This window comes from Scomber japonicus, chromosome 4 (assembly GCF_027409825.1).
Source record: "Scomber japonicus isolate fScoJap1 chromosome 4, fScoJap1.pri, whole genome shotgun sequence".
Classification (NCBI taxonomy): Eukaryota; Metazoa; Chordata; class Actinopteri; order Scombriformes; family Scombridae; genus Scomber; species Scomber japonicus.
The window spans coordinates 9,025,728-9,050,334 of NC_070581.1; the positions used below are offsets into that span (position 1 = coordinate 9,025,728).

At 40.6% G+C, this 24,607-nt stretch overlaps 2 protein-coding genes across 2 annotated transcripts; one reads left to right on the forward strand and one right to left on the reverse strand.

Moving 5' to 3' along the window:
• Window positions 1–19,293, reverse strand: tti1 (TELO2 interacting protein 1). The gene is made up of 14 exons (XM_053317678.1): window positions 19,185–19,293; window positions 17,774–18,513; window positions 16,834–17,171; window positions 16,459–16,735; window positions 15,336–15,513; window positions 14,890–15,182; window positions 13,337–13,753; window positions 12,959–13,118; window positions 12,267–12,434; window positions 11,946–12,097; window positions 10,486–10,626; window positions 9,660–9,864; window positions 2,524–2,611; window positions 1–504 (listed from the first exon to the last, which is right to left on the reverse strand). Exons 2-14 carry the CDS (start codon window positions 18,497–18,499, stop codon window positions 285–287), a joined length of 3,363 nt encoding a protein of 1,120 aa, XP_053173653.1. The 5' UTR covers window positions 18,500–18,513; window positions 19,185–19,293; the 3' UTR covers window positions 1–284.
• A 529-nt stretch (window positions 19,294–19,822) lies between these two features.
• Window positions 19,823–24,173, forward strand: zgpat (zinc finger, CCCH-type with G patch domain). The gene is made up of 7 exons (XM_053317659.1): window positions 19,823–19,960; window positions 20,367–21,027; window positions 21,351–21,484; window positions 21,782–21,937; window positions 22,172–22,291; window positions 22,761–23,172; window positions 23,668–24,173. The coding sequence occupies exons 2-7, from the start codon at window positions 20,420–20,422 to the stop codon at window positions 23,804–23,806; spliced, it is 1,569 nt and encodes a 522-aa protein (XP_053173634.1). The 5' UTR covers window positions 19,823–19,960; window positions 20,367–20,419; the 3' UTR covers window positions 23,807–24,173.
• The last annotated feature ends 434 nt before the right edge of the window (window positions 24,174–24,607 follow it).

Consider the following 24,607-nt stretch of genomic DNA (forward strand, 5'->3'; position numbering starts at 1 on the left):
TGTCACTGCATGTCTCCTATTGTAGGAGACGTAGCAGGTTTGTTCCTGGTTTCTACACTGCAGCCTGACAGTGAACAGCAGTAGAGATGCTTCACTGACATTTTCTCTTTGTATTTCACTGCTTATCAGAGCCGTACGCAGCATGAAGGTTATCACACCGGCATCTTACGGCTGCTTTTCTCCACAATTGTCTGATTTTCTTTCAGTTAGCTGACTTGTTGGAGTCAGCGGTTCAATCGGCCGTCCATTTGAGAGAGGCGTCTGTCACTTCTATCACTGGCTCATTAGCTGACTGGCTGGTCGATTGTCTCAGCGACCGGGCCGAACTCCTCCCTTAGCAGTTTCAGCACGTTGTCTGAGTATTCGTCTCGGGGTCGGCCCATCCCGTTCAGCTGCACAGGCTGAAGGTCTGGGTGTGGCGGGATGTAGGATGATGGGCAGTGCAGCTCATTCAGAGTAAACCAGAAGACGTCTGGATCCACCTGGATTAAGTGTCGGAAAACGCTGTGGAATGAAGCGAGAGATACAGCAGGATTAGCTCTGAACTGTATTTTTCTAAAGGTGCATAACATCTATGATACGGAAAAACAATTCCTCCTGTAATCCAAAGTGACAGACTGAGGAGAACACAGCAGGTTCGCTGGCTTCAGTGCACAGTCCTACAGTTTGACTATAAGCTCATTATCTCAACACTGCCTTTTCCCTTCAGATTGTTTTTTACCTCCAAAGAGGATGTAAAACAGGAGGTTTCTGGTCCTGTTTGCTTAATTAGAGACAGTAGCTGAATCAAACTGTCCAGACATCCTCCAGACTGCTGCACTTAATGAGCATGTTCCTGTAAAGTCTGGAGTGCCGACAGTTGTCCAATTCAACAACTCATCAAAGACGTCCAGAGAGTCCACTTAGGGAGCCGATTCATTTAAGTTTGCATGAAGGATTACTCCAAATTCTACCCCAAAGCACTATATATGTGACAATAAAAAGTAGAGGATAAACACAACACTATGGTAAAGTAACAACTGGTCTACCAATATAACTTATACTCATATCATACCTTCTTAATGTACTCTACAGAGCTATTATCTGTTATTTTCAATATATAAATGAATTGATATTGCACACCTGAATATAGCTGACAGAGATCCTCAGATACGAGTGAATTTTTATGCTCAGCTATTTAAAGTGGTGGAGAATTTTGTCCATATCAAATATGAAAGAAACATATATATATGTAAAACAGCAGACAGTGCATGAAGTGCCAAAGCAGACACCTTTTACAACTGCTACTAGATTTTGGGGATGGAGGTCTAAGTGTTTATGTCGTATCCATGGCAAGAAGTGAGGTCTGCTGTCGTGTCTAGCATTTTACTCTGTTGCAGCTCAGCGCCCCTGCAGTGATGGTGAGTATTTCAGACATATCACAGTATAGACGAGGACCCGTGAGGGTACAGTCTGAAAGTCTGGGGGAATGACGTTAGGATTCAGCCAGAGTGGATTTTGCTGTTATGTCTTGATTCATTACTTCATGTGACCATTAAAGTGACCATAACAGGCTAAGATATCATTTGCATTCAGCACGAACTGCAAGTTATATAAAGCAGCTTTAAAAAGTTGAATTAAGGAGCAAAGATTCATGTAACTGATATTACGAACTATATGACTGTTTGATTTGATTTTTGGCAGATTTCCTAAATATGCCTTGCCTTATATAAATAAACCCATCATTAACCTATGTACAGTACATATCATCTAGGGTCAGTAGTGGTGGTATTCACATATTCCTGGTAGTGATGAGATCCCTTAATAGTGAGACTCCACTGTAAGAAATGGAGGACAAAATCCACACTCTTTGTTCTGTTAAAATACAATCAAAAGTTCAGCCAGAGCTAATATTGGCATTCAGCAGTCAGAGACAGCCAAATCAAATGTTTTAGTACATGCAGTAGCAGTGGGATACATCTTGGCAGTCACATGGACGTTTGCTGACGATGCCAGTGCCAGAACAAAGAAACTGACTTGATTTGGTAAACTCAGACTCATATTGGCTTCTTCAGCTGAAATTTGCAATGCATTTAGGCATAAAGTGAGGATTTTAGTTCGGTTCCCATCTTTTATAGTAAAGCTGCATTAGGAAGGGACTGCAGAGGAGTTATTCACCCTAACCCTAACCCTACTCCCTACCCTGTGGATACTATGACCACTATTCAATTGTATTTGTGCAGCCCAGTATCACAAATTGCAGCCTGGCTTCAGGACAGCAATACAACATCCTGTCCTTAGACTTTTGATCTGAATGCAAAGAAACTCCCTAAACAACCACTTGTACCACTGTATGTTATTAAGTAGTTTAATCTAATCTAGCACAACATATTTTATACATGATGTCATGTGGTTTGTATGTAAAATCACCAACATCACAAGTAACTGGCACTAAAATAAAAAGTACAATATTAGCATAACATGGAATAAATCACAATTGTTCCTTAACAGCTGCAATGGGTTTTTTTAAAAATAAAAGCTTACCTTAGGCAAGCCTCTTGCAGTCTGACAGGTTGTCTACAGCTGAGGTAAGGCAGACAGGCTTCACAAACAGCATCCAGCTCTGCTTCACCTGAGAAAAGCAAACACATGACTTCACATGACTTTTACTGCATTTCATCAGCCATATTTTCTAAAAGAACAGCACTGCAAGATACATAAATATAAGTGTTTTTACATAATATTAATTCATAGATCATTAGTTCAATAAAGTGGCAAAAACAACTAATGTATTTAGGCCAAGATCAGAAGGGCACCATGGAAGATATCAATACAATATCAACTGTATGTATGGTTTTATTTCCAATTTATATGTACAATGCAGCTGCTCAAATCCATTTGATCAAATAAATAAATAAAAGAAATCCAAGATGTAATCAGACTTCCCAGTTGAGCATACCAAGTAGCTTTTAAAGATGGTAGACTGAAAAGGGAGCAGGAAGAAGATAAAAGAAGCAGAGAAGAAGATGAAAGAAGTAGAGGGGAAAGAAATAGATCATGCCTGGACTTTACCTTTCTAACTCTTAATGAGCTGAGAGAAACTGCTGAGATAGCTGAGGAAGAATTTCACAGCAGGCTGTTTCCACATCTCTGGATTTCGCACATCCACTCTTCCCTCTCTTAGAGGAGTGGATGTGTATGAAAAATATTTTCCTCTATCCTTCCCTCCTTTCCCCCCCCCTCTTTACTTTCCACAGCTGACCCCACCTGCCTCCGTCTCTTCTCTCCCCCTACCCTGATTGTACCTTTCATAACCTTGCCAGCTCCTGCTCCCTCCATCCATCCACTTGACTTCCCTCCCATGCTGCCCCTCTTTCCACTCTTTCATCTCCTCTTCCTACTTCTCGCGCGCTCTCTCCATCCTCTGCGTTCCCGGCAGACATTTAGCGATTCCCTAAGCTGCAAACTGGGCTGCCTTTCAAGCCTCATTTCAAAACATGTCTCTCTCCCTCTCTGCTTACTCTATTTGCCAATTCAACCCACTCGGCTTGAACCAGGCCTGCTCGCTGTGTGTCAAGAATAAAAGCAGCAGTGCACATTTCAGAGTTAAATGGGATTATTTAGCAACCGCTTTTATCCCCTTTCTTCCTCCCTTTCTGGTGCTGCACTCATAGCCTGTAGTCTTTTGTGGAATCGAGGTGCTTGGAGGGAAGCAGAGAAGTGAGAAATACTAAAGAGGAGAGACCAGGTGCTGTTAGATTTTGTGTTAAATGAATAAAAAGTGGAATTGGAACTGAAGCCAGAACCGGAGCCGAAACATATTATTTGCTTCAGTCAATCTCTGTTTCTGCCTTTCTCTCTCTGTGTGACTGAGGCTTGGTAATTGGCTTGCTGTAGGCGTCCCAGAGGTAAGCTGAAGCCAAATCAGTATTCACATGAGTAAGGCTGCAGCCGCTGACTGTTTCTCTCCTGTTTTTTCATTCTCACCATTCTCCAACTCCAAAATCTCTCTCCTTCTTATATGGAGGAAGAAAACATCAACACAGTGAAGTGCCCATAAGAAAAAGCCAAGCACAGGGATCGTAAAAAGATTGGAGTACACTCTTTCCTTTAATGTGACGAGGGGGAAAAGATTGTAACTAAAACATTGGGTGAGGATGTAATGTTGCTGCGGCTGCCTTTTTGTAGTCTGCAGTGGTCGTGCAATAGGCAGAGGTTGCTTTTCAACTATTTAAAGCTGTACTGTACTAGGCTCCCTCTTTATGAGTGATACACCAGGTCCACCTGCCTAAATCAACAAATGGTGCAGCTAGAAGAAGAAAATCCCTTACTGAGCCTTGACGGATTTCCTTTAAGGCCACCAATTAAATCCTGGTTATTGTGTATATATGCTGACAGGAGAGCATGTAGATAGATAGACTTATAACAGACCTGCACAGGCATGAAACTGAGACCTGAAACCCAGCCTAGACACTTTAAGTCCTGACTTGTGTTACATTTAAGTTACTGTCCTTTTAGAAACAGATATTCTTGCTTTGGACACAGATAAAAACTACTTATAAACAGCAATAATATACAGTACAAGAGACCTATACAGAATAAGCATACAATAGGACAAAACATGAAAGGATTATGACAAGACTATAAATCTACAGCCATGCTAGCTGCTCTGTGAGGCTGTACTTATAGGTACAGAGATGATATGGCAATTAATTTGGCGGGGAACATGAATGTCTGTATCAAATGTCATGGCAAAGTTTTCAACAGCTGTCAAGGAATTTCACTCTGCACCAAAGGGATGAGCTGACTGACCGACCACAGAAAGACAAGACACTGCCAATCTTGAAGCCACACTGCAGCATCTCACAATGCAAAGACAACATCTACCCTTACATAAACCTTAATATGTGTAATTTCATATATAGAAGCTGATAGAAATGGTGGCCAAAACTATGGAGTAACTTCATAGAGAACTTATCTTCAATGTTAAAGATAGAATAACATATGTGGATCAGTGCAGAAAGCAGTGTAGAAATAATATAACTAGGCAATGAGATTTGACATTCTGGCTGCAGCATGCTACCAGCTCTCAACTTAAATAAACTACATATGAGGATCCTCCACATGTGTGCTCTCATTAGGAGTCCACTAACAACATAGCATGCGGGTGTGCAAGCAGTCAAACACAGGCTGTCGGGGGATGAGATCAAGGCCACATTCCCCCTCTAATGGACATCTCCTGACATTCCACTAGGCTTCTCCGGATATTGATCATGAAAGTCCCTCACCAAGACAGAGTCAATGTGCGATTGTGGGCAGAAGGCCACTGACCAGGGGTGTGGGAGACCAGGGCTTGCTTTGTTGGATCCCTTGCTCTGTGTGTAGACTGGACAAGCTGTGACAAACTCTCTGGTGTTATGCTCCATAGACGGCCACCAGAACTGCCCAACGACTTCCGTACAAAAGATATCACCCTCAATCCAAAATAGAAGTTGCAGAAAACTAAAACCACTGACAAGCTGAGGTTCTTAAACTAGGAAGTGTTGGTCAGTAACTAGGCAATGAGCAACAACTCTCTCAACTTAAATAAACCTAACTAATAAACTTAGATAAATCCTCTGCAGGTGTGCTCTCATCAGGATTCCAACGACAACATATAACATGACAACATGTACACAGGTGTGCTCATCTAATGGAAAGCAATCAAATGGGCTCACAGGGGTAGGATGGTGATGATCTGATAAACCAGACGCTACAAATCTCAAATATAATGAAGGACAGACAGAGGAACTCTACCACACAGCTATTTCACCCATTTAACAGAGTCATTTTTTCCTTTTTTTTTTTAAAGTAAAGGGGGATGGGAGGGTTGATGAGAATGACATTCAACCCCAAGAAGTCAACGAGCATGATGATCAAGAAAGTGGAAGTAACCAACAAGTTTGAGCTCCAGGTCCAGGTCATCAATTAAGTGCCTGGGAAAAGTGGTATGATGTCTCTCTCAGTGACAGAAACAACACCACCAGCACTGACAGGACCGGCTGGAAAGTCCTGGCACCACCAGCACGGACTGCTATTCAAACTGATGAGGCTACTAAAGGTCTATGAAGTGCCAATGACTGTGCTGGAAGGAGTGGAAAGAAGAGAGTACAAGTTCCTCAGATACAGGGTTTTCAAAAGCAAATATGCTATGTACTGAATCACTTTTTTATGACAATCTGTTGCACATTTTTATTTTTTTAACACTCTGGGTAAAATATATCAGATATTAGATGTACATTACAATGGTTGCAAATCATTTTTTGAAGCATTAGAAATCAGTAGCTATCCATTTCCCTCTAAGAAAGATACAAACATGGTCTCTGTCTTGACTGTGTTCACTCTGATTTTGTTTGTTCTGTGTTAATATCGAAGCAGGAACTCACTATGGCAGATCAAACCAAATGTGATCTGAATATATCATTATATCCTTAATGGTGTAACTGTGGCTGCAGAGCTATTTGTGCTTTTTTCACTTGTGGGAACCTGGGAGAGAGAAAAGCGGCAGGATGACAAATAAGGGTAGCGCATCTGTTGGTTAAAAAAATAAAGAATTTATCAACACCAACCCGAGAGCTGCTGCTTTTATCAGGCTGACAGAGACTAAAGAGATACTGATTTAGCTGATGGAATATTGTTCTGAGGAGGGAATATGGAAAAGAGGTCAACCTACTGGATTACTGGTATGAGGAGTAATATGGTAGAGGTCTGAGTATGTAGTTTTTATGATGGAAAATACTACAAACGTAAGTTGTATTATAAGAAGTATTTTTTTTTGTTATTTGTAATGAAAATATATACTTCCAAATAGGTTCTTTCCATTGTTTGATATTAAAGAATTTGATGTTATCATTTTGTACGAACTTTAGCGAATTAAGGGTCAGAGAGGCGAAACAACAAAAGCCAAAGGGGAGTATTTATCATTTTTAAATACCACATAATTGTGGTACTATAAATATACTATATCATTATTAGCTTATATAATGTGACTTTTTGGCCACTTGGTAGCAGCGGACCAAGCTGATAACACAACTTTGACATTGCAAACAACACTTTTCATATTACATAGTCATTTGAACCATTACTGATATTAAAACATATATGAAAAATATAAAAAATTGATTAGTGCAGTGTTTAGAATATCACATTTCCTTTTTTTGTTCAATATTTTCAAAATAAGATTTGAGTGTCTTAAATTGAAATATGTTTAGCTTGTTGCTATGGCTACACATCTTTTGAGGCCTTGTTCAAATTTTTCAAACGCAGCACCAACCCTAAAGACCAATGTGCCAGTTGATCAGATTTCTTGTGAACACACAGATGATGTCACATGCAGTATTTCCCCCTATTACTGGAGACGTGGACAGATGACTTCTCTGCTTGTGCATTTGATGGGTTTTCTCACCTTTTCTTTGTACCTCACTTAGGAGCTCAAAGAGTGAAAGCACTGACACTGACTGAAGAGCACTTTGCAGTGAGTGGTTACAATGCTGTGGCTTACTGCCACCAATTCTGCCCGCCCAGGTGAACATTTGTTTCCGACATTGTCCTCTGCCACCATTACCCGGTGTGTACCGCTACCCCCGAGCACCAACTCTCAATCACAGCAGCTGCGTCATGTCCCTGTTAAACCAGCCCTTTTAACACTTACTGTGATCCCAAACCACAGATCCTCAACTACTTCACAGGAACAACCACTAACTGTTTTCACACACTGCAGTGGAGTATGTATCTGTGGCACATGAATTCAGTGTAGTTTATTAAGTCTTTTCTTCTAGAACAGTATTAATGTTTAAAAGACTGTGTGAATATTGTGCCTGTGGATTTTGTCGGCATTATTTCTAAAATGGTCAATATTTTCTTTTTTATTGATTTCCACCAAAAAAAACTTGATTGAGATTTGATATAACTTTTCCTGATGCAAGAAGACGCCAATTACTGCACACTTGAAATAAGGACAGCTAAGAATATGCTTCATCACAACACGCATGACTCAATCAATGACTCAATCAATTCAATTCCCTATTCTCTTAAATCTGTATTATTTTCCAACCAGGATTTTTACATGATTGATTTCTTAAAACTCTTAATATCTTCCATCTATATCTATTTTCATAAACATAATGAGCCAGAGCAGTTTGAAATCCCTTTGTACTGATATATTGCTGCTACATCCCCACCAATCCACTTTTGCATATTTTTTGTCTTTGGCAAGTAGACATTATTATGATTACTGCTGAAATTACCTTTTTTTTTTTTTACTGTAATCTTTATTGCTGATTGCAACCACCATTTCCTATGTGACGAGTTGAGCTGAGCACGAGATGTTTTTTTTTATGGCACTCTCAAAACTTCACACAAAAATAGAGACATCAAAATATTGGCTGACAGAAGTCTCAAACTGCATTAAGACGCTTTTAGTTCCACTACCAGTACTGTACTTCCCCTTGTGTATTTAACAGAGTTGGAAAATTAGAGCAATTTGAGGCCAGTATGCATGTGACAGGGACATCACTGCTTAATGAATATAGTGATTGATGAAAAATTAGACAAGGAGCTCATAATTATATTATGGGTAACACACTGGCACTGAGCTCCCTGGTCACTTTGGATAAACATTTTTAGTTAAGATACTGAAGCTATGCCAAGCAGAAAATACACAACTCTAAAAAAAAAAAAACATTACATTTAAGAGCTAATCAATTAAATGTCCTCTGCGTTTCTCACTTGATTGTGTTGAAATGGAGCAATAACAGTAACTACTTGCTGTAGTTACTGCTATTGCAACTAAGTATTTCATTAGCATCCTGTTAGTTCAATCCACTGCAGTCTGTATCTCCAGGGTCATCTTTAAAATATGTTAATTCAAGATCTGCTGCAGCCTATAGGGACTTTTAGTTGTTAAATCCCATTGGGTATTGTGAGGATTTTATGTAGAAGAGTCTTGTATAATTGTTGCGCACCATAATGCATTTGATGTTCTAGGATGTAGGGTGTGTTATAAACAATAGAGGTTGATGAAAATAGCACTGATGTAGAGACTGAATGAAACATCTGAAATGGTGTTAAATGTGATAAAACCTACAGCTTGTCTCGAATGCAGGAGATACACATGCAAATATATTGAAAAGCAAAGGTTGAGAAGTTGATACACTGACATTTCTTCCAAAATCCAAATTTTAAGAGGCATCACTTGCTGTGGCACTAAAGAAAAAAACTCAAAGAGAGCCTGGCGTCCACTGTTATACAAGTTTGCCATCTGGTGGTGAAAAAAGTCACTGTTTTTCCCTCAACCTTTGCTCACGTATTTGCACATTGTATCTCATTTTTTTAACTGTACATAAACAGAAATAGAAAAAATAAAAATGTGGGGTTTGTGTTGGAACTTCTAACAAACAACAGCTGGGTGCAACACAGGTTTGTTACCACTGTGCATGTAAAGAGACAAAATATTAAAGTGTAATAATCCTCAGTTTCTTTTAAATGCACCAATCTCCATTAAAGAACCTGCCACATCAGGCCTCTATATTCACATTTTTGTGTGTCAGATAAATGTATTGCATAGCTAAGTGTTTCTTTGACTCCATTATGTCTTTGGAATCCTGTGTCTCTTTCTATGTTCTGTGCGTCTGTTCTCTTACCAAGGTCCAGCCTCTGGCACAGTGATCCCAGCCCCTGCAGTACAGCCAGCTGCAGCTTGTAGGCCAGGGTGTGTGTGTAGACGGGTCCGGCCTTGGCGCTAATTGGAGCCTGCTTTGCCAGAGAGGAGCTCAGCTTGGGCAGAACTTCTTTGGAAACCCTACTCCTCAGGAAGTCACCACATGTTTCACCCAGTGTACACAGCACCTGGGAGAGAGACACCGCATGAAGCAACTGATAGCGTACCGACTGTTTGATAGTTTAAGAAGTCATCAAAAGTGTTATAAAATATCCCTGCAGTGTGTCCTTCTGGATATACTGAATATATGAAATAAAATACTACAGACACATAAGATAATCTACAGTGACATTAGATAGAGATTGACACTTGTGCTTTGAGAAAAGATCACAAACAGGAGTGATTTTCATTCATCTTGGAACAAGGTAATTTTAGCCCTTTGTGATTCTCTGTAGTAGTTTGACAGCACGGGGGAAGACAATCCACAGAATCACACTGATACTGTTTTCCAACCTTTATCACTTTCAAAATGTAATGAAAAACACTCCGGATTAACAGGATTACAAACAATGAAATGGCTGGACAAAAGCCCCTTCAAAGACTGATTCAACAGCACTCAGTACTCAGGGGAAACTTTAAATCACAATTCTGCTGCAGTGGAAAAGAAAACAAAGTGGAAAAAGTCAATGTTCGTAATTTGTTTTTTTTTTTAAAGGGTGCTTTTTCCACATGATCAAACTACAAATATAAAAAGGATCTTTTTTTTTAAAAGACATTTTAAGGAGCCACTGAAACCCAGATTGACATACCCTAAAGGCTCTGAGGACTGCTAGAGGGTCATCAGCTGTCAGTCTCTGCAGGAGGGCGGGCCAGCAGCGATGGGCCATGGGTAGCAGTTCATTTTCTCTCTCGCTCAGTAAACACACACATAACTCCAGTACATCCAATACCTTAGGATAAAGACACACAGTGGACCCATTATTATAAACATTTTTGTATATTAAGTGTGACAATAACACATACAACATTTTTATTTCAAAAAATAAAAGCAATGATACAGAGCTGTGTTAAATCTATATGCACTGATATATTGCTGCTACATCCCCATCAATCAGTTCTTGCATATTTTCAGTCCTTGTCAAGTAGAAGTGATTATAATTACTGCTGAATGAATGGAAAGACCATTTTCACTCTAATCTTTATCGTTGATTGCAATCAGCACTTCCTATGTGATGGGCATGTTATTTTCATGGTGGACTCAAACTCAAAAAAGTCTTAATTATCTGATTCCAGCTTCTCAAATGTGAATATTTGTTTAGGTTTCTTTAGTCTTCTGTGACAGTAACCTGATACATGTTTATTTATACATTTATTTTTAGATATACACATATTTGAAGACTCCCCCCCCCCCTTTACTGATATTTTATAGACCAAACAACTATTTGATCAATCGAGAATACAATCAGCTGACTAATCAATAATGCATCATAATTACTGGGTGCAGACCAAATCTTGTTATTTAACCATTGCAGTCTTGTTAACAAATCTGGAACTGGCTGCTTAAAGAGACTTTTCCTCTGTGGCTTCTATGGCTTACATCTAACAACCAGTAAACTAACAGACATGAGAAAGGCATCCAAGTTCATTGGTTACACTCATTTCCTATCAATTTGTTTTTCAAACTAAAAAAACACAGCTGACTGAGGCACAGCTCCATCCTGCTAACCTCTGTCTGGCAGAAAACCTGTGCTGTGTGGATGAATTCATTAGTTACATTTAACTGGTAATAGCTTATAATGAGGATACTGTGGTCTTTGACATCTCTCTTCCTTTTTTTATTGCTCGATCATCAACCTTATTAGCAAATAACTAATTGAGCTACGTATGTTGTCAGCAGGTTGTTCATTGTAATGTTAACCAGAATTCAGCTTGGGGTGGCTAACCTGTTAGGACTAAAAACAGCAACTGTATAACTATGCCTGGTATAAATCTATAGACCTGCTTTATTAAGTTCTCTTTAGAATATGTTTTTAGCCACATATAGTTTTGGAAAACACTACCATGAAGCTGTGGTAGCTAATTGTTATGTGTTGTGAATATATTACTTTATAGATGTGTCAGCTGATATAACAGGCAACTCTGTAATGCATCTTCTTGACAGTGTGTTGCTGGTAAATTGGACCAAACCAACATAAAGCCTTCACAGTGTAATTTCTTTCTACAGTATCTTAAAAAATACTGTACAGACATCACACTATAGACACAGTACCTTGAGTCGGACCCTGAGGCTGGGGTCAGACAGTAGATGAGTGCAGCGCTCCATAACATCTTTAGTGATGCTGAGGTGGGAGGGAAGTTCCACTTTCACGTCAGGACCACCAATATCTTCAACATCCTCACACTCTGTGGGAGGAGGGATTTCTGTAGAGACAGTGAATTTCTGGTCAGAGGGATGATGTAATGATCCCACCAGTAAATAACCTAGTTCTCTTACTGATGAGTATAGTAGTATAACCTCTGCTATATGCAACCTATACTACAACAAAAAAATAGAATTTCCTGTTTTGTCCTTAAACAGAAACCACATTACCAAGGTCCTCAGTGTCGTCCTCCTCTATTCCAATACCCTCTGCCAGCTCTTTCTGTTTGCGGTAATCCAGCAGGAATTGGCAAATGTTGAACACTTCCTGGTCAGAGGAGGTCTGCATGGGTCTGGCAGATTCATTGGTCTTATTAGGACTGGTGGGAAACCACCTCACTAAATGAAGATGAAAAACAAGAACATATGTTAGACATGTGTAATGTGAAAGTGTTAATATGTCACACGTCCATCAAACTTTGCCTCAGGACTTAGGTGACTTTTTCTAGCCCAAGCACCTAAATTGAAACCATTATACTTTGGTGATACATAAGGCCTTTAAATTAAGATGCAGTGTAGAGTGTCTGTTGAATTTTATGCATATTCAGTCATATTTGCACTGCAAACTACATCTCATTATTTTTTTCTAATTTGCCATTTAGTTTAACAGTGACTGTTAATCTACCTGAACTCTTGTTTGTAAACCAGTGTTTACATTTCACTGTTGTGTAAGGCAGGCAGGAGTGCTTTAAACAAAGCCGACTAAAATGGTTAGGGAAAGTGTGTTAGAGAGCAGGATAGTATGGTGCAGTATGGTATGGGTATAGCAAAGTCACATAGACAAGATACTGATTTTATCCCTCATCCTTTTTCACCCTCAGCAGATGATGATAAATGAGTTTACATCGCTTTTGAAATCTCACCCAGTGCCTTCATGAGTGCGTGCAGCACAGAGCAGAACAGAGCAGCTGTGCTGTCGTAACTGAGATCCAGAGCCATCAGCACATCCTGAACGATGTCCCCGACCAAAGGCAGCAGGCTGCAGTCAGAGTGAGTCAACATCACTGTCAACACCCGTGGAGCCTGGGCAACAGGGCAGGAATATGTTGAAATACAAGTTGAGGGCATAACAAACTTTTGCAAACCGATTTCAGTGATTGTTTTTCCTTTATTTTTGTAGTTCTTGTTTAAAAAGTTGATAACTCTCACATGCATCCCTTTTAAACTCACACTATTTCCTCTTTTTAATTATAATTATATATTCTGCATTTTGACAACATATCAAATGTCATCATGTTTACCTGTGGATGCTGGCTGAGCCTCTGCAGGTTGAGCGATATGTCATTGAGCAGATAGTCTGAGTTGTCATTGATCAGCTCCTTCAGAGAGGGGTAGCCACAGGCCTTACTGATGTCCCACATGGAGCCCAGTGCTGTCTGGCTGACCAGATGCGTCTCCTCCCCGGCTTTCTCCAGCACGGGGTACAGTGATGTCATCAGCAGAGGACAGAATTCATGCCCCATTGCCTGAGCAAAGCAGGCGATGCCCTCGAGTTGGATACACAGCTGCCAGATGTTGCTGTTGAGCTGGTGGATTGTGGAGGTGGATGATGAAGCAGATAAGGAGGCAAATGAGGAACGGATCACTTGGAGGGAGTTGGCGTTAGCGCTGCCGATATCACTGTTGGATATGGAGAGGATTCTGGATGGACTGAGCAGCTATAGAAAGAGACAAGACAATGTGATTTTAATGCATCTTTTCTGTCTGTTCTTTTAAATTGCAATGTTTTATTTCATAGACATAAAAAGTCAATATTATGATGACTGATTTTTAAAAACATGAAGATTTGGTTGAACCGTTGTCTACAGGGAATTTAGAGTGAAGACTGAAGGTACACTAATCTTTCCACTTAAATGATCTGATGATGATCTGACTGACTTCAGTGTTACAACTGGCTGCCAGAAGTTTCCACCATCTTTGTGTTTATTTGATTTGAGGAAGAGAACAGTTTGTGCAGAGGACCAGACTTTCCTTCTAACTGGTTTATATCACTGCAATGATGTGCCAGAATGAAGACGCATTTTACCTGACGAAGACAGACTGCAACAATATCTACAAACTAACACAGTTAACCGATGTTTTCGGAGCAGTTACTTGAAACCCTGGAGCGGTTTCCCTCTCTGCTCAGTCTGTTAAGCACAAAGCAAATACCCATTTTGCCAGTAAAGTGTGCATGTTTCTCATTAAAGCTTGGAAGGCTTCTTTTGAAGTCAAGTAATCTGACCTTGAGTAAATGTAAAGGCTAAAAGAGAGTTGTGCATTATGGACTGAAAAATGGGAGTCTGATATCTCACTTCAAAACAATATGCAAAATGGTGACATTACACATCAAAGTAAATGGTATGGATTGTACTTATATAGCACTTTTCTAGTCTTTTTGACCACTCAAAGCGCTTTACACTACATATTCATACACTGATGGGAGGGGCTACCACGCAGGGTGCCAACCATCAGAGGGAAACTAACCATACACATTCACACATCATTGGCACAGCAATGGGAGTAATTTGGGGTTAAGTGTCTTGCCCAAGAACACATCGACATGTGGACTGGAGAAGCCAGGAATCAAACAGCCAATCTTCCAATTAGTGGACGGGCACTCTACCTCCTGAGCCACAGCTGCACAGCCGTATTTGACTTCATTCAGAATATGTGTGGGATATGAGTGGGATCATCTCTCACATGTGATGATCTTTCCCAGGGATCAATTTTTGAACAATTTAAGAACCTGTAACAAATTAAAATCCTGATTTGGGGCAAAGTCTTGACCCTGCAGGGCTGAAACTATCCTCACCTGCTGGTCCTGTCTGTCTCTGTCAGTCTCTTCACTGACAGTAATCAGGTGCCAGTTGTTCAGGCTGGTGTATTCCTCCAGGACAGACTCCACTGCAGCCTTGAGGTCTTCCATGGTGGCGGACCGTCCCCGACTTTCACCTGCCAAATCCTGACCCTCGGTTTCCACGGCGATGCCTGCGGCACCCCTGACAATCTCATTCAGTACCATGGCAGCCTGCTTTCTGTACACTGAAGACTGCCGGTACAGATCCAGGAAGTGATCGGTCAGCAGGTAAATGTTGCCATAGTAACCTATAGATACAAAGAGGGAAATTAATGAATGTGTACATCTGCAACAGACATTATTTGTAACTATACTTTATATTAACTATTAAATAAATGTGAGACAGCTATAATATACTGTATGCATACAGAAAACAAATATGAATCAAAGAGCACTCATACCTAATGTCCGACAGATCTCCATGAGCACAGATAAGATCTTCTCATCTGTGAAGTAGAGAAAATGCTTCCTCTGTATGTGAGCAGCAGAGGAATCAGGAGAGACGGAGCTTGTTTCTATGGTTGCGCCGTAACTTCTTTCTTCTACGATGCGAACATCCATGACATCCAGCTCCAGCACCTGTAAAGGCATGAAGGTATGTTTACAGATGAACTCCTCTAGACTGTGGTTTGAGTTTACAGTCATGACAGACTGAGGACAAGACCAGAAACCAGACTCAAGAGGGGTCTCGTATGAAATCGACAAAAAAACTTTGTCTTGACTTGTGTTTAACTTATTTAACTCTGCCTTTCATCTTTTTAAATGCTTAAATACAATCATTATTTTATTAACAAAACATTATTTTGTCTTATATGGTCATGTCTGCAAGGACCATTTTATACAAGTTAGTACACAACATCATTTGTTAACTGTGATTTATGCATGCCAAATTGTTTGGGGGCTGAATGAATATGAAATTTTCATTTAATGCAATAAAATCCCCTTGTTGACTAACTTTTTTACAATAAACATATCATCATCACAAAATGTATATAGGTTATATCAAAATCTTATTTAAAAAATCAGTATCGGTTGGACCAGAATTTCACAAGCGGTGCATCCCCAATACAAAAAAACATACATACAGTACCATTCTAAAGCTTGGATACACCTCCTTATTCACTTGAATCGGAAAACGCGTCCAAACGTTTGACTGGTACTGTATACTGTACACAGAACATGTACTGTATGTACACACAGATGCACAGTCTCTAAAATGTTACATTGTTATGCTAACTCTGCTGGGTAGCCACTGTTAAGTCGCTACAACAGAACAAATGTTAATATATGATAAATGAAAACCATAATGTGGATTAAGTGAGGTATAAATACAATAGTGATGAGAGAGAAATATCTAGGGAATATTTTAGAAATTAGATATAAGAATACTAAGAATAGAGTACTGTATGTTAAGCTCACTGTAAAGTATTAAATCATTTTCATTATGTTATAAGTTACTTTAAAGGTTATTCTCATTCACACAGAATATTAAGTATGACCCGATAGCCTGGTTTTTGCCATTACCTGCATCAAAGCTTTGGAAATCCTCTCCAGATGAGCAGCTGAGTTCAGCACCACAGAAACCAGCGGCCCCAGGATTTTTAAATAACCCAGAAAGACGTTGAGGACGAACAGTTTCTTCTGGTCATCAGAGGTCCTCATGAGTCTGGGCAGGGAAGTGGCTAAAGAGTGAAGATTCTCTGAGAGCACATCAGTGAAGGTCTGACTGCTGCTCTTTTTATCTGAAAGATTACTGCTGCTCTGATTTCTCTGTGACACCTCTCTGAGAGCAACCTCACACCTAGAGGAGAGGAGGAAAGAAGGGAGGGGTAGTTATTATCTGATCTCCAAGGGGTGTGTTTCCTCACAAAAAAAAAAGTCAAACAAATCTAATCAAACCTCTCTCTGACTCTGGGCTCCTCATCATTGACTGCTCCCACCAGTGCTTCCAGTAGTGGCCCGACACACTCTTCCAGAGACAGGCTACACCTGGCCAGCAGGAGGTCAGCCAGCTCCACCATCTCCAGCCGGACCCTCCAGTGCTGGTGGGCCGAGGTGCAGGAGATGATCTTCTTCAGCAGCACACACAGTTTCCCCGAAGTGCTTTTCACCCAGTCTTGCGAGCGGAGGACCACCAGCTGTCCGATCCTCCCCAGGTCTGGTGAGGGAGTCTTGCAGGCCTTGCTGGACTGGAGCTGGACGTCTTCCATGACAAGTACTACGGTCCTGGACCAGACCTGAATGACAATAAGAGGGAAAAGAGATGATGATGTGACGGGAGCTACTACATTTCTGCTGCTTATTGCTCTTTCATTAAATGGTTTGTTTGCCATCATAGAAGAGCACAGACGGGTTTCCTGGCAGTTCATTTGAGCCACCAGAGTTCAAATGTGTCATTCTCATATAGGTCAAATACACTAAAGTAAATGAGGACAGTCACACAAGAATATTCCAAGTATCACAATCAGCAATAACACACTATATTTGTCATGGTAGAAAAGCATGAAAACACCATGTTGACTACCAAAGGGAGGCTCTTTCATCACACGTGTATCATTACTATTATTTGTAATTTATCAAGTAAAAATACAAACACTGTTCTAGTGTGCAGAAGTTGAGTTTTCTCTGTTTTATTATCATAAGAAATTAATAGTTTTTACATTTTGGTGGCTTCAGACAAAAGAGCTACGTGCATTTAAAGGTGTCTCAATTAATCAAAAGCAGATTCATTGAACGGTTGCTGCAGCATTAATAATATGTAACAATGCATAATGTAAAAGTGAAATATTCATATTCATTGGATACAGATTAAGAGCCGAGATCAGGGTTGATACTGTACCTTGATGGCCCTGACAGTGACTGAGTGGCCTTGTCTCAGATCTCCTGTAATGATCCTGGCTACAGCCATAGTGATGCCAGGTAAGAATGAAGCCATGGTGCTGCCTATAGCACACCGCTCCTCTGTGGATGGAGCTACATGGTCCTGAGTGCAGTCACACTGCAGAGTCAAAGCCTGGAGGCACTTCAGGGCTGCTACCTGTATTTCTCGAGATTTCTCTTTCTCTCCTAAAGTCAGCAGTAGTGATATGGCAGCTCCCAGCCCAGGCAGCATGATCGGTTCAAAGAGTTTAAAGACTATATCACCATAAGCAGCATGAAGCAGGGCGTCCATGCATCTCAGCACGGTCGATTTCAGCTCCTCTGATGTATCTGCAGGTTTCCCAGGATCTGTTGGAGAGCAGATGCAGAGGCAGAGCTCTGAGAGGAGGTCACGGAGGGTCTCCCAACTCTGGACACAAGTATTCTCCAGGACGTGACTCATGGCTTCAGCCACAGCCTGCACCAGTTTGTCCTTCTTGGGCCCAGGAACTTTGAGGACGAACCGAAGTGGGAAGAGGACATACTCTTGGAGCTGTTGTAAGGTGGCATCGTTGACTTCTTTCAGCTGTGCACTTAGTGTCTCCACGTTGCTCACAGTGGGCTCACGGGTCAGCAGGACACAGGCCGGGCGCAGGTAGGCAAAAGCGATCTTGGGATCGCTGATCTGAGTCATGGTTGGAGGCATCACAGCGGGGCTTTCTTAAATGGGAGGGGTGCAGCGAGAGAAATAGGACATGTGAGAATAAGACATAGTAATTACTTGACTTTCAGGGAGTGAAATGAATGTGTCCTAAGAGGTAGAAAATCATTTACAATCTGCAATGATTAGTAACTGAGATGACATTTAAAAGACATGGAAAAATACACATTTGATGCAGTATGATGAGTGATACACATTTAAAATGAATACACGGTATTAGAATTTGACCATGTTAGTAATAACTTTCTTGGCCAGTTTCTACCTGCTGCCTTCTAAATGTCCATGATCATTTTCTAATGTGCACATTAGCATCCACTGTGGTGCTGATGGTTGTTGTGGTCAGAAGTGTGGTAGTGATGATAATGTTACATATTGCCCGAAACTGAAACTCTAGTTTCAGACATCTAGATTTACTCTAGGTTTGTATTAAGTAAGGTTAGCAATAAGCAATGTTGTTTTCAGTGTTTGTTGTTATTATGAACCAATAGACCACTTTCACAAACAGATGTAAGACTTTATTTAAATGAGGAACCAGACAATGACAACATGTTTATACAATAATAGATGGACATCTAGCTAGCATCGATGCAGTGTTAGTTAGCTGACAGCATGCAGCATGTTAGTGAAGCTGTACTGCGGTTAAAGCGTTAATGAACACGGTGTAACTTACCTTTACATTAGTTCAATTCAAGAGACTCACTGGGCCGAACCACGAGCCCACAGTTGAGGTTTTATTATACATAAAGAAACATAACATGATGAAGTTACTGAACTCCAGCTCAACGTGATGTCATTAATCTGCGTCCAGGGCGTATATGTTTGACGTAGTGCAGTAAATAATCGAAACTGAGCAAAAGTAAACTTCTGGTCTTGTCTTCACAATAAAGGTACAATGTAGGTTTGACTGAAAAAGAAAGTGTATTAATAATATACTGCATGATAAAAATAAAAATATTGTTGTTGTTATTGTTATTGTTGTTGTTATTATTAGTCTTTACTCGTGCAGAATATGAAATAGGCAGTGCTTTTATGGTTAGGAGAGCGAACCTGTGCATTTTGATAGCCAACATCAGACACTAGTCTAAGATAAGTCAGCAACATCTCTATCCTCTTTATATAGAGTGTATTGATCTATATATATATATATATCTATATATTATCTATCATTTATATATTATTTTTAGTATATTTACCATAGACTGTATAAAAGAAAGATATTTACATACGTTTCAAGTCATCTTATTTTGAAAGTTAAGACCGAACGGAAGTTTACTAGTTTGCTGCTACCTTGATAAAGAACCGGTCAATGTTGTCACGACAGTGCTCCTCCAGTGTCTCTCTTTAGCCATTTGATTTGTGTCTTTTCTTCACACAGCAAAATCTTTTCGTGGCTGTCACCTGTACCATCGATGCACTGGAGGTCAGACAGCTAACCCAATAACAAAGGTACTGCTATTTTTGTCATTATTACCCCCGAAAGTGAGCTTAAAGATGGCTAACAGTTAGCTAACACTAGCTCCGATGTAGTGTTTACAGTAGCTGAGTTATACTAAAGGTGGTGTTAAATCTGAAGCAAATTAGATGATACATAAACACGATACAGCAGCTTTACGAATCTATCCGAAAAGCTATTGCAGTCAGCATTCGTTCAGTTCCTATTATAAATATATACATCTAAGTATCGTTGCTTTTAAGTTAAACAGTGATCCAAAAAATCATTCATTACATTTTCAACGAGAAAGATTGAAAATTGCAGGAGTATACCTCAGCCTGATACATTCTACTATTACTGTGGTCTGTTAAGTTGATTCCACTTTAAATCCTCCTCCATCTCATTGTTCATGTCTCCTAGGGGCTTGATGCCACCCACTCCTGTCCTGTCCTGCCCAGGTCCCAGGTGTCAGCATGGATGAAGAAACTCTGGAGGCAGCCATCTCTACTTATGTGGCCCAGTTACAGCAGGTGGAGACGGCCCTGTCGGCTGGGCTGGACCCCTCCCAGCAGTCAGACCTGCTCAAACTAAAAGAGGACCTCAGTCAGCTGATAGAGCTCACAGAGTCCAGCCTGGTGTCTGTCAAAAAGAGTCGACTTCTGGCCAGCCTGGAGGACAGCAATGGACTGCAGGCACACACATCAGAGGCAACAGCTGACACAAATACTGTCGGCCTAGATGCTGAGTTTTCTGCTTTCTACTCAGAGCTGGAGCAGCCCTCAGGTAGTAACTCTAATAGCAGAGAAAGGGAAGGTGCGGTGGATGATGGTGAAGAGGAAGAAGAAGAAGAAGAAGAGGAGGAGGAGGATGAGGAAGATGCACTTAGCGGTACCAAAGTAAGAGCACCCTATCGGACAACGTGGGGGACGCTGGAGTATCACAATGCCATGGTGGTGGGGTCAGAGCCACCAGATGGAGAAGAGGCACAAGTCAGAGTGTTGTATGTCTATCCCACCCAGAAGTCTATGAAACCTTGTCCTTACTACTTAGAGGACAAATGTCGCTTCCTGGATAATTGCAGGTAAGGTGCTTTTTTTTTTTTTCTTTGTAATTGCAAATATTGTCCAGCAAGTGTCGTCAGATGTCCACATGGCGCAGGTACAACCCTGACCATAAAACATTCTGTTCAGTCTCTATCGATTTTATTCTTTCTGATTATAAGGGTATTTTAAAATGATGAATTAAAGAAAAGTCCTATGAGAGGAAATATATAGTATACAAAAACACATGGAGGGTCACCCCATTAATCCTCTAACCTCAAAAGAACTCTGATGTCACAGTCATCTAAATACTGTTTATGCAGAGGCTTTCAAAATGTTTCTTTTTGTTATTGTTTATTGTAAGGTTTTCCCATGGTGAGGTGGTGTATGTGTCAGAGCTCAGAGAGTTCCTGGAGTGTGACCTCAGTAATCTTGAAGAAGGATCGTCCTGCTTGACACGACACGAGGACGGCATCTGGTACCCAGCCAAAATCACAGGTGTTCCTTTGAGAGTGTACTTTACAGTCACTTTGCTTATTAAAATTGCATTCCACTGATGGAGTTGACACAAATTACCATGCTGCTTTGTACAGTGTTCATTTTTATAAATTGGCAAGTGAATCCATTCTAACTAAGTGTTTTTTAATGTCAGATAATATCACTCCATTAGTTACACACAAGAATTATGGATTCATTTGTGACACATTAACAAAGCTGTTACAATTTGGTAAGCTCGTAAGGTAGCTCCAGGTAGTTTGTATGTTTTGCTGACTCAAACTTTTTCTCTCCATGTAGAAATTGACAGTGGCTTCTACACTGTGAAGTTTGACTCACAGCTGATGAAAGACGCCGTGGTCGAGGCCGACTGTGTTATCCCGCCTTTGAGAGAAGACGACCCGCTGTCCTCTGACTCGGAACTGGACGATGAGGATGATGCAGCCTATGCAAAAGGTGTGTATGGATGTATGCTGCCATTCCCAGGTCAATCAATATTTAAGCTAGAATTGAAAATGAAGCAAAAAAATATATATATAAGCTTTCACCACTTGATGGCCTTGTATTCTATTTTACAAGCCTATAAAAATTCATTACATTACACATACATTAGAATTTATTAGTTTTCCGCTCTTTCTCCCTCTATATAACTGACTCTTTCTGCTTTAATCCTCACTTCTTACCTAACAGTTATGGACTCAGCTGAATCTGTCGTAACGTTTGATACTTCTCATTTTGGTGGCTGGGAGGCACATACAAGAGGCATCGGATCCAAGCTTATGCTTAAAATGGGCTATGAATACGGGAAAGGTAAGTGCAAGCACATTTCAGGTTTTGAAGTCACAGTAGCAAGAAAAGAAAGCCTGGTTGAATTTCACTGTCATGTCTAACTGGGATGCTAAGAATAGAACAGAACCATTGTTATTGATGTTGTAACAGCTGTGCTTTAAATTCTATGACAAGCAGTAAATCAGTATTATATCAACTGCAACATGAGACCCCAGATTACATTCCTAAATTTATTTCTGCTGAGCAAAAGAATACAAAACAAGGGGGAAATACTGTCTGATTGTATCTGGACATAATGAACATTTACTAATACAGATTTTATACTGATTTACCTCATCCACATGTAAAATACTTGTATTACAAGATGTGTGATACTGATCCCTCTGAATGCTGTCAACACTGTAGATGTTCAATGATTATGTTATAGATATCTAGTAATAGTAATAGTTGTGTGTTTCTCTTCCTCACTCAGTGGCTTTTGTTTTCTCAGGTTTAGGAAAGATGCAGGAGGGTCGAGTAGAGCCAGTGATGGCGGTGGTCCTACCCAAAGGAAAGTCTTTGGACCAGTGTGCTGAGTTAACTGTGAGACGCACCCAGAGCAAGGCCTCAAAAGACGGCACGACGAAGGGCCGGCCAAAGCGGCGCAGAAAGCCTCGAGGCGCCTCCGGAGGGCGCCAGAATGTTTTTGACTTCCTCAACCACAAACTAGGTGGCAAAGGCACCAAGTCTGCTGAGGGGGGTGCTGCTGTGCCGTCAGCAGCAACGGGGGTGGAGGCGTACAGGGGAGGGAAAAGCACCAAGAGGAGTCTGAATGTGAGGCTGTTCCAGGCTGCTGAGCGGGTGTCCCAGACCGAGAGGGAGATCCAGAAACTGACTGAAACACTCAGCAGACAGACGGGAAGGTTAGTACAGGAACCTGTGTATGTCGTTCATTTATTGTACATTTCTACATGTCTAATCAGACTGCACTGAGGGCTGGCAGCTGATTTGAAAGCAAGACATTATTAATAATCACATCAAACACTTTGTCTCTATAGATCACCTCAGCATCTGTTATCTCTTCCATTGAGAATATATACAAAATGTAAAAGCACACACAGCAGAACATGGAAATACATTCATAAATGCATTACTGACACAGCTACGTTTTGTTGCGAAAATATGAGCACACTAGTTGCTTATAAACCTCTTGTCAAGCTAAGGTGTTATTCATTTGAATACACAAATAAGAAGGGTTGTGGGAGTTGTGTGAAAATGTAAAAATGGTGTGAAAATTCAAAGTTAGACACTTGTTTCTGCAGCCAGCTCATTTTTTGGAAAGCTGCAGCAGAGCCAGCTTGTCTTCTCGTCTTTTCTCACTTGCAAATGTAAAATTTGTTGTTTTTTTGTGTGCAAAGGGACGCATCCAGAGTGAAGCAACTGGAAGAGAAGCTGTCAGCGGCCCGCCGGCTGCTGGCCCAGCAGAAAGCCCAGGAGCTGTCCATCCAGGGAGAGCACAGGAAGGCTGACACACACAAGAAGATGACCGAGTTTTAAAACTCACTTCTCTCAAAGACTCGGGAGGATAAGGGGAAGCACTTCCTCCCTCAAATGAACTTTTGTCCCTTACCTGCTGTCAGTTATTTACTACACTGTTTTTTAAAAAACATTTTTTAGCATTATTCCTTTACCTCCATCACAGAGTTGAGCTGACAGTGGAGCCAACTTTCTGCATAAAGGCTCATGTGCTAAAAATCATGTGTTTTTAATTTTAAAGACAGTTTATTGTCTGCAAACAAGATTTTTGGTTTCAAATTGTGCCGATCACAAATATGTTATGAACTAAGTTTTATTTGTAATGAACATTTTGTCTCAGTGCATTTTTATTTCTCAGCACTAAAAAAAACCCTGCGTTTGGAGAATATGCTGTTTTCCTTTCTTCCCACTCACACAACTTAACACAACTACACCCCAGTGTAAAGACACATTCTGTTTCTCCTCCACAGAATTTTTAATACTTGTAGAGATCATCTTCTTTCTTACACTTTTCTAGCAGGCTTCTCAATCATTCTGGCCAAGGGCTGCTCCTATGGTAAGAGCAGAATGCCTCCACTAGGATTTCTAGCTGATTTTAAAATGACATCCTCAGGAGTTTGGAGACCTTTTCCAAGTTTTGAAGTGAAGCCCACGCCTCTTACCAGCTCCTACACGACACCTTTGAAGCTACAACTATAACCTATCTATTAAATAATGAATTTGGAGACCAGCTTGTCTGCTCATAGATTGGAGGTAGTGGGCAGGTTATGACTGCATCTACTTTGCTGCCTTTCAGACTCAAGTAAAGGTTGAAGTCGTGAT

Coding starts and splice junctions, on each gene's coding strand:
- tti1 (XM_053317678.1), bottom strand. CDS start 18,499: ATGCCTCCAACCATGACTCAGATCAGCGATCCCAAGATCGCTTTTGCC. Junction 13,754..14,889: donor GAGACAGACAGGACCAGCAG/GTGAGGATAGTT, acceptor CTCTTTCTATAG/CTGCTCAGTCCATCCAGAAT. Junction 9,865..10,485: donor CAGTCCTCAGAGCCTTTAGG/GTATGTCAATCT, acceptor TCTCTCTCCCAG/GTGCTGTGTACACTGGGTGA.
- zgpat (XM_053317659.1), top strand. CDS start 20,420: ATGGATGAAGAAACTCTGGAGGCAGCCATCTCTACTTATGTGGCCCAG. Junction 21,028..21,350: donor CGCTTCCTGGATAATTGCAG/GTAAGGTGCTTT, acceptor GTTTATTGTAAG/GTTTTCCCATGGTGAGGTGG. Junction 22,292..22,760: donor GGGCTATGAATACGGGAAAG/GTAAGTGCAAGC, acceptor TTGTTTTCTCAG/GTTTAGGAAAGATGCAGGAG.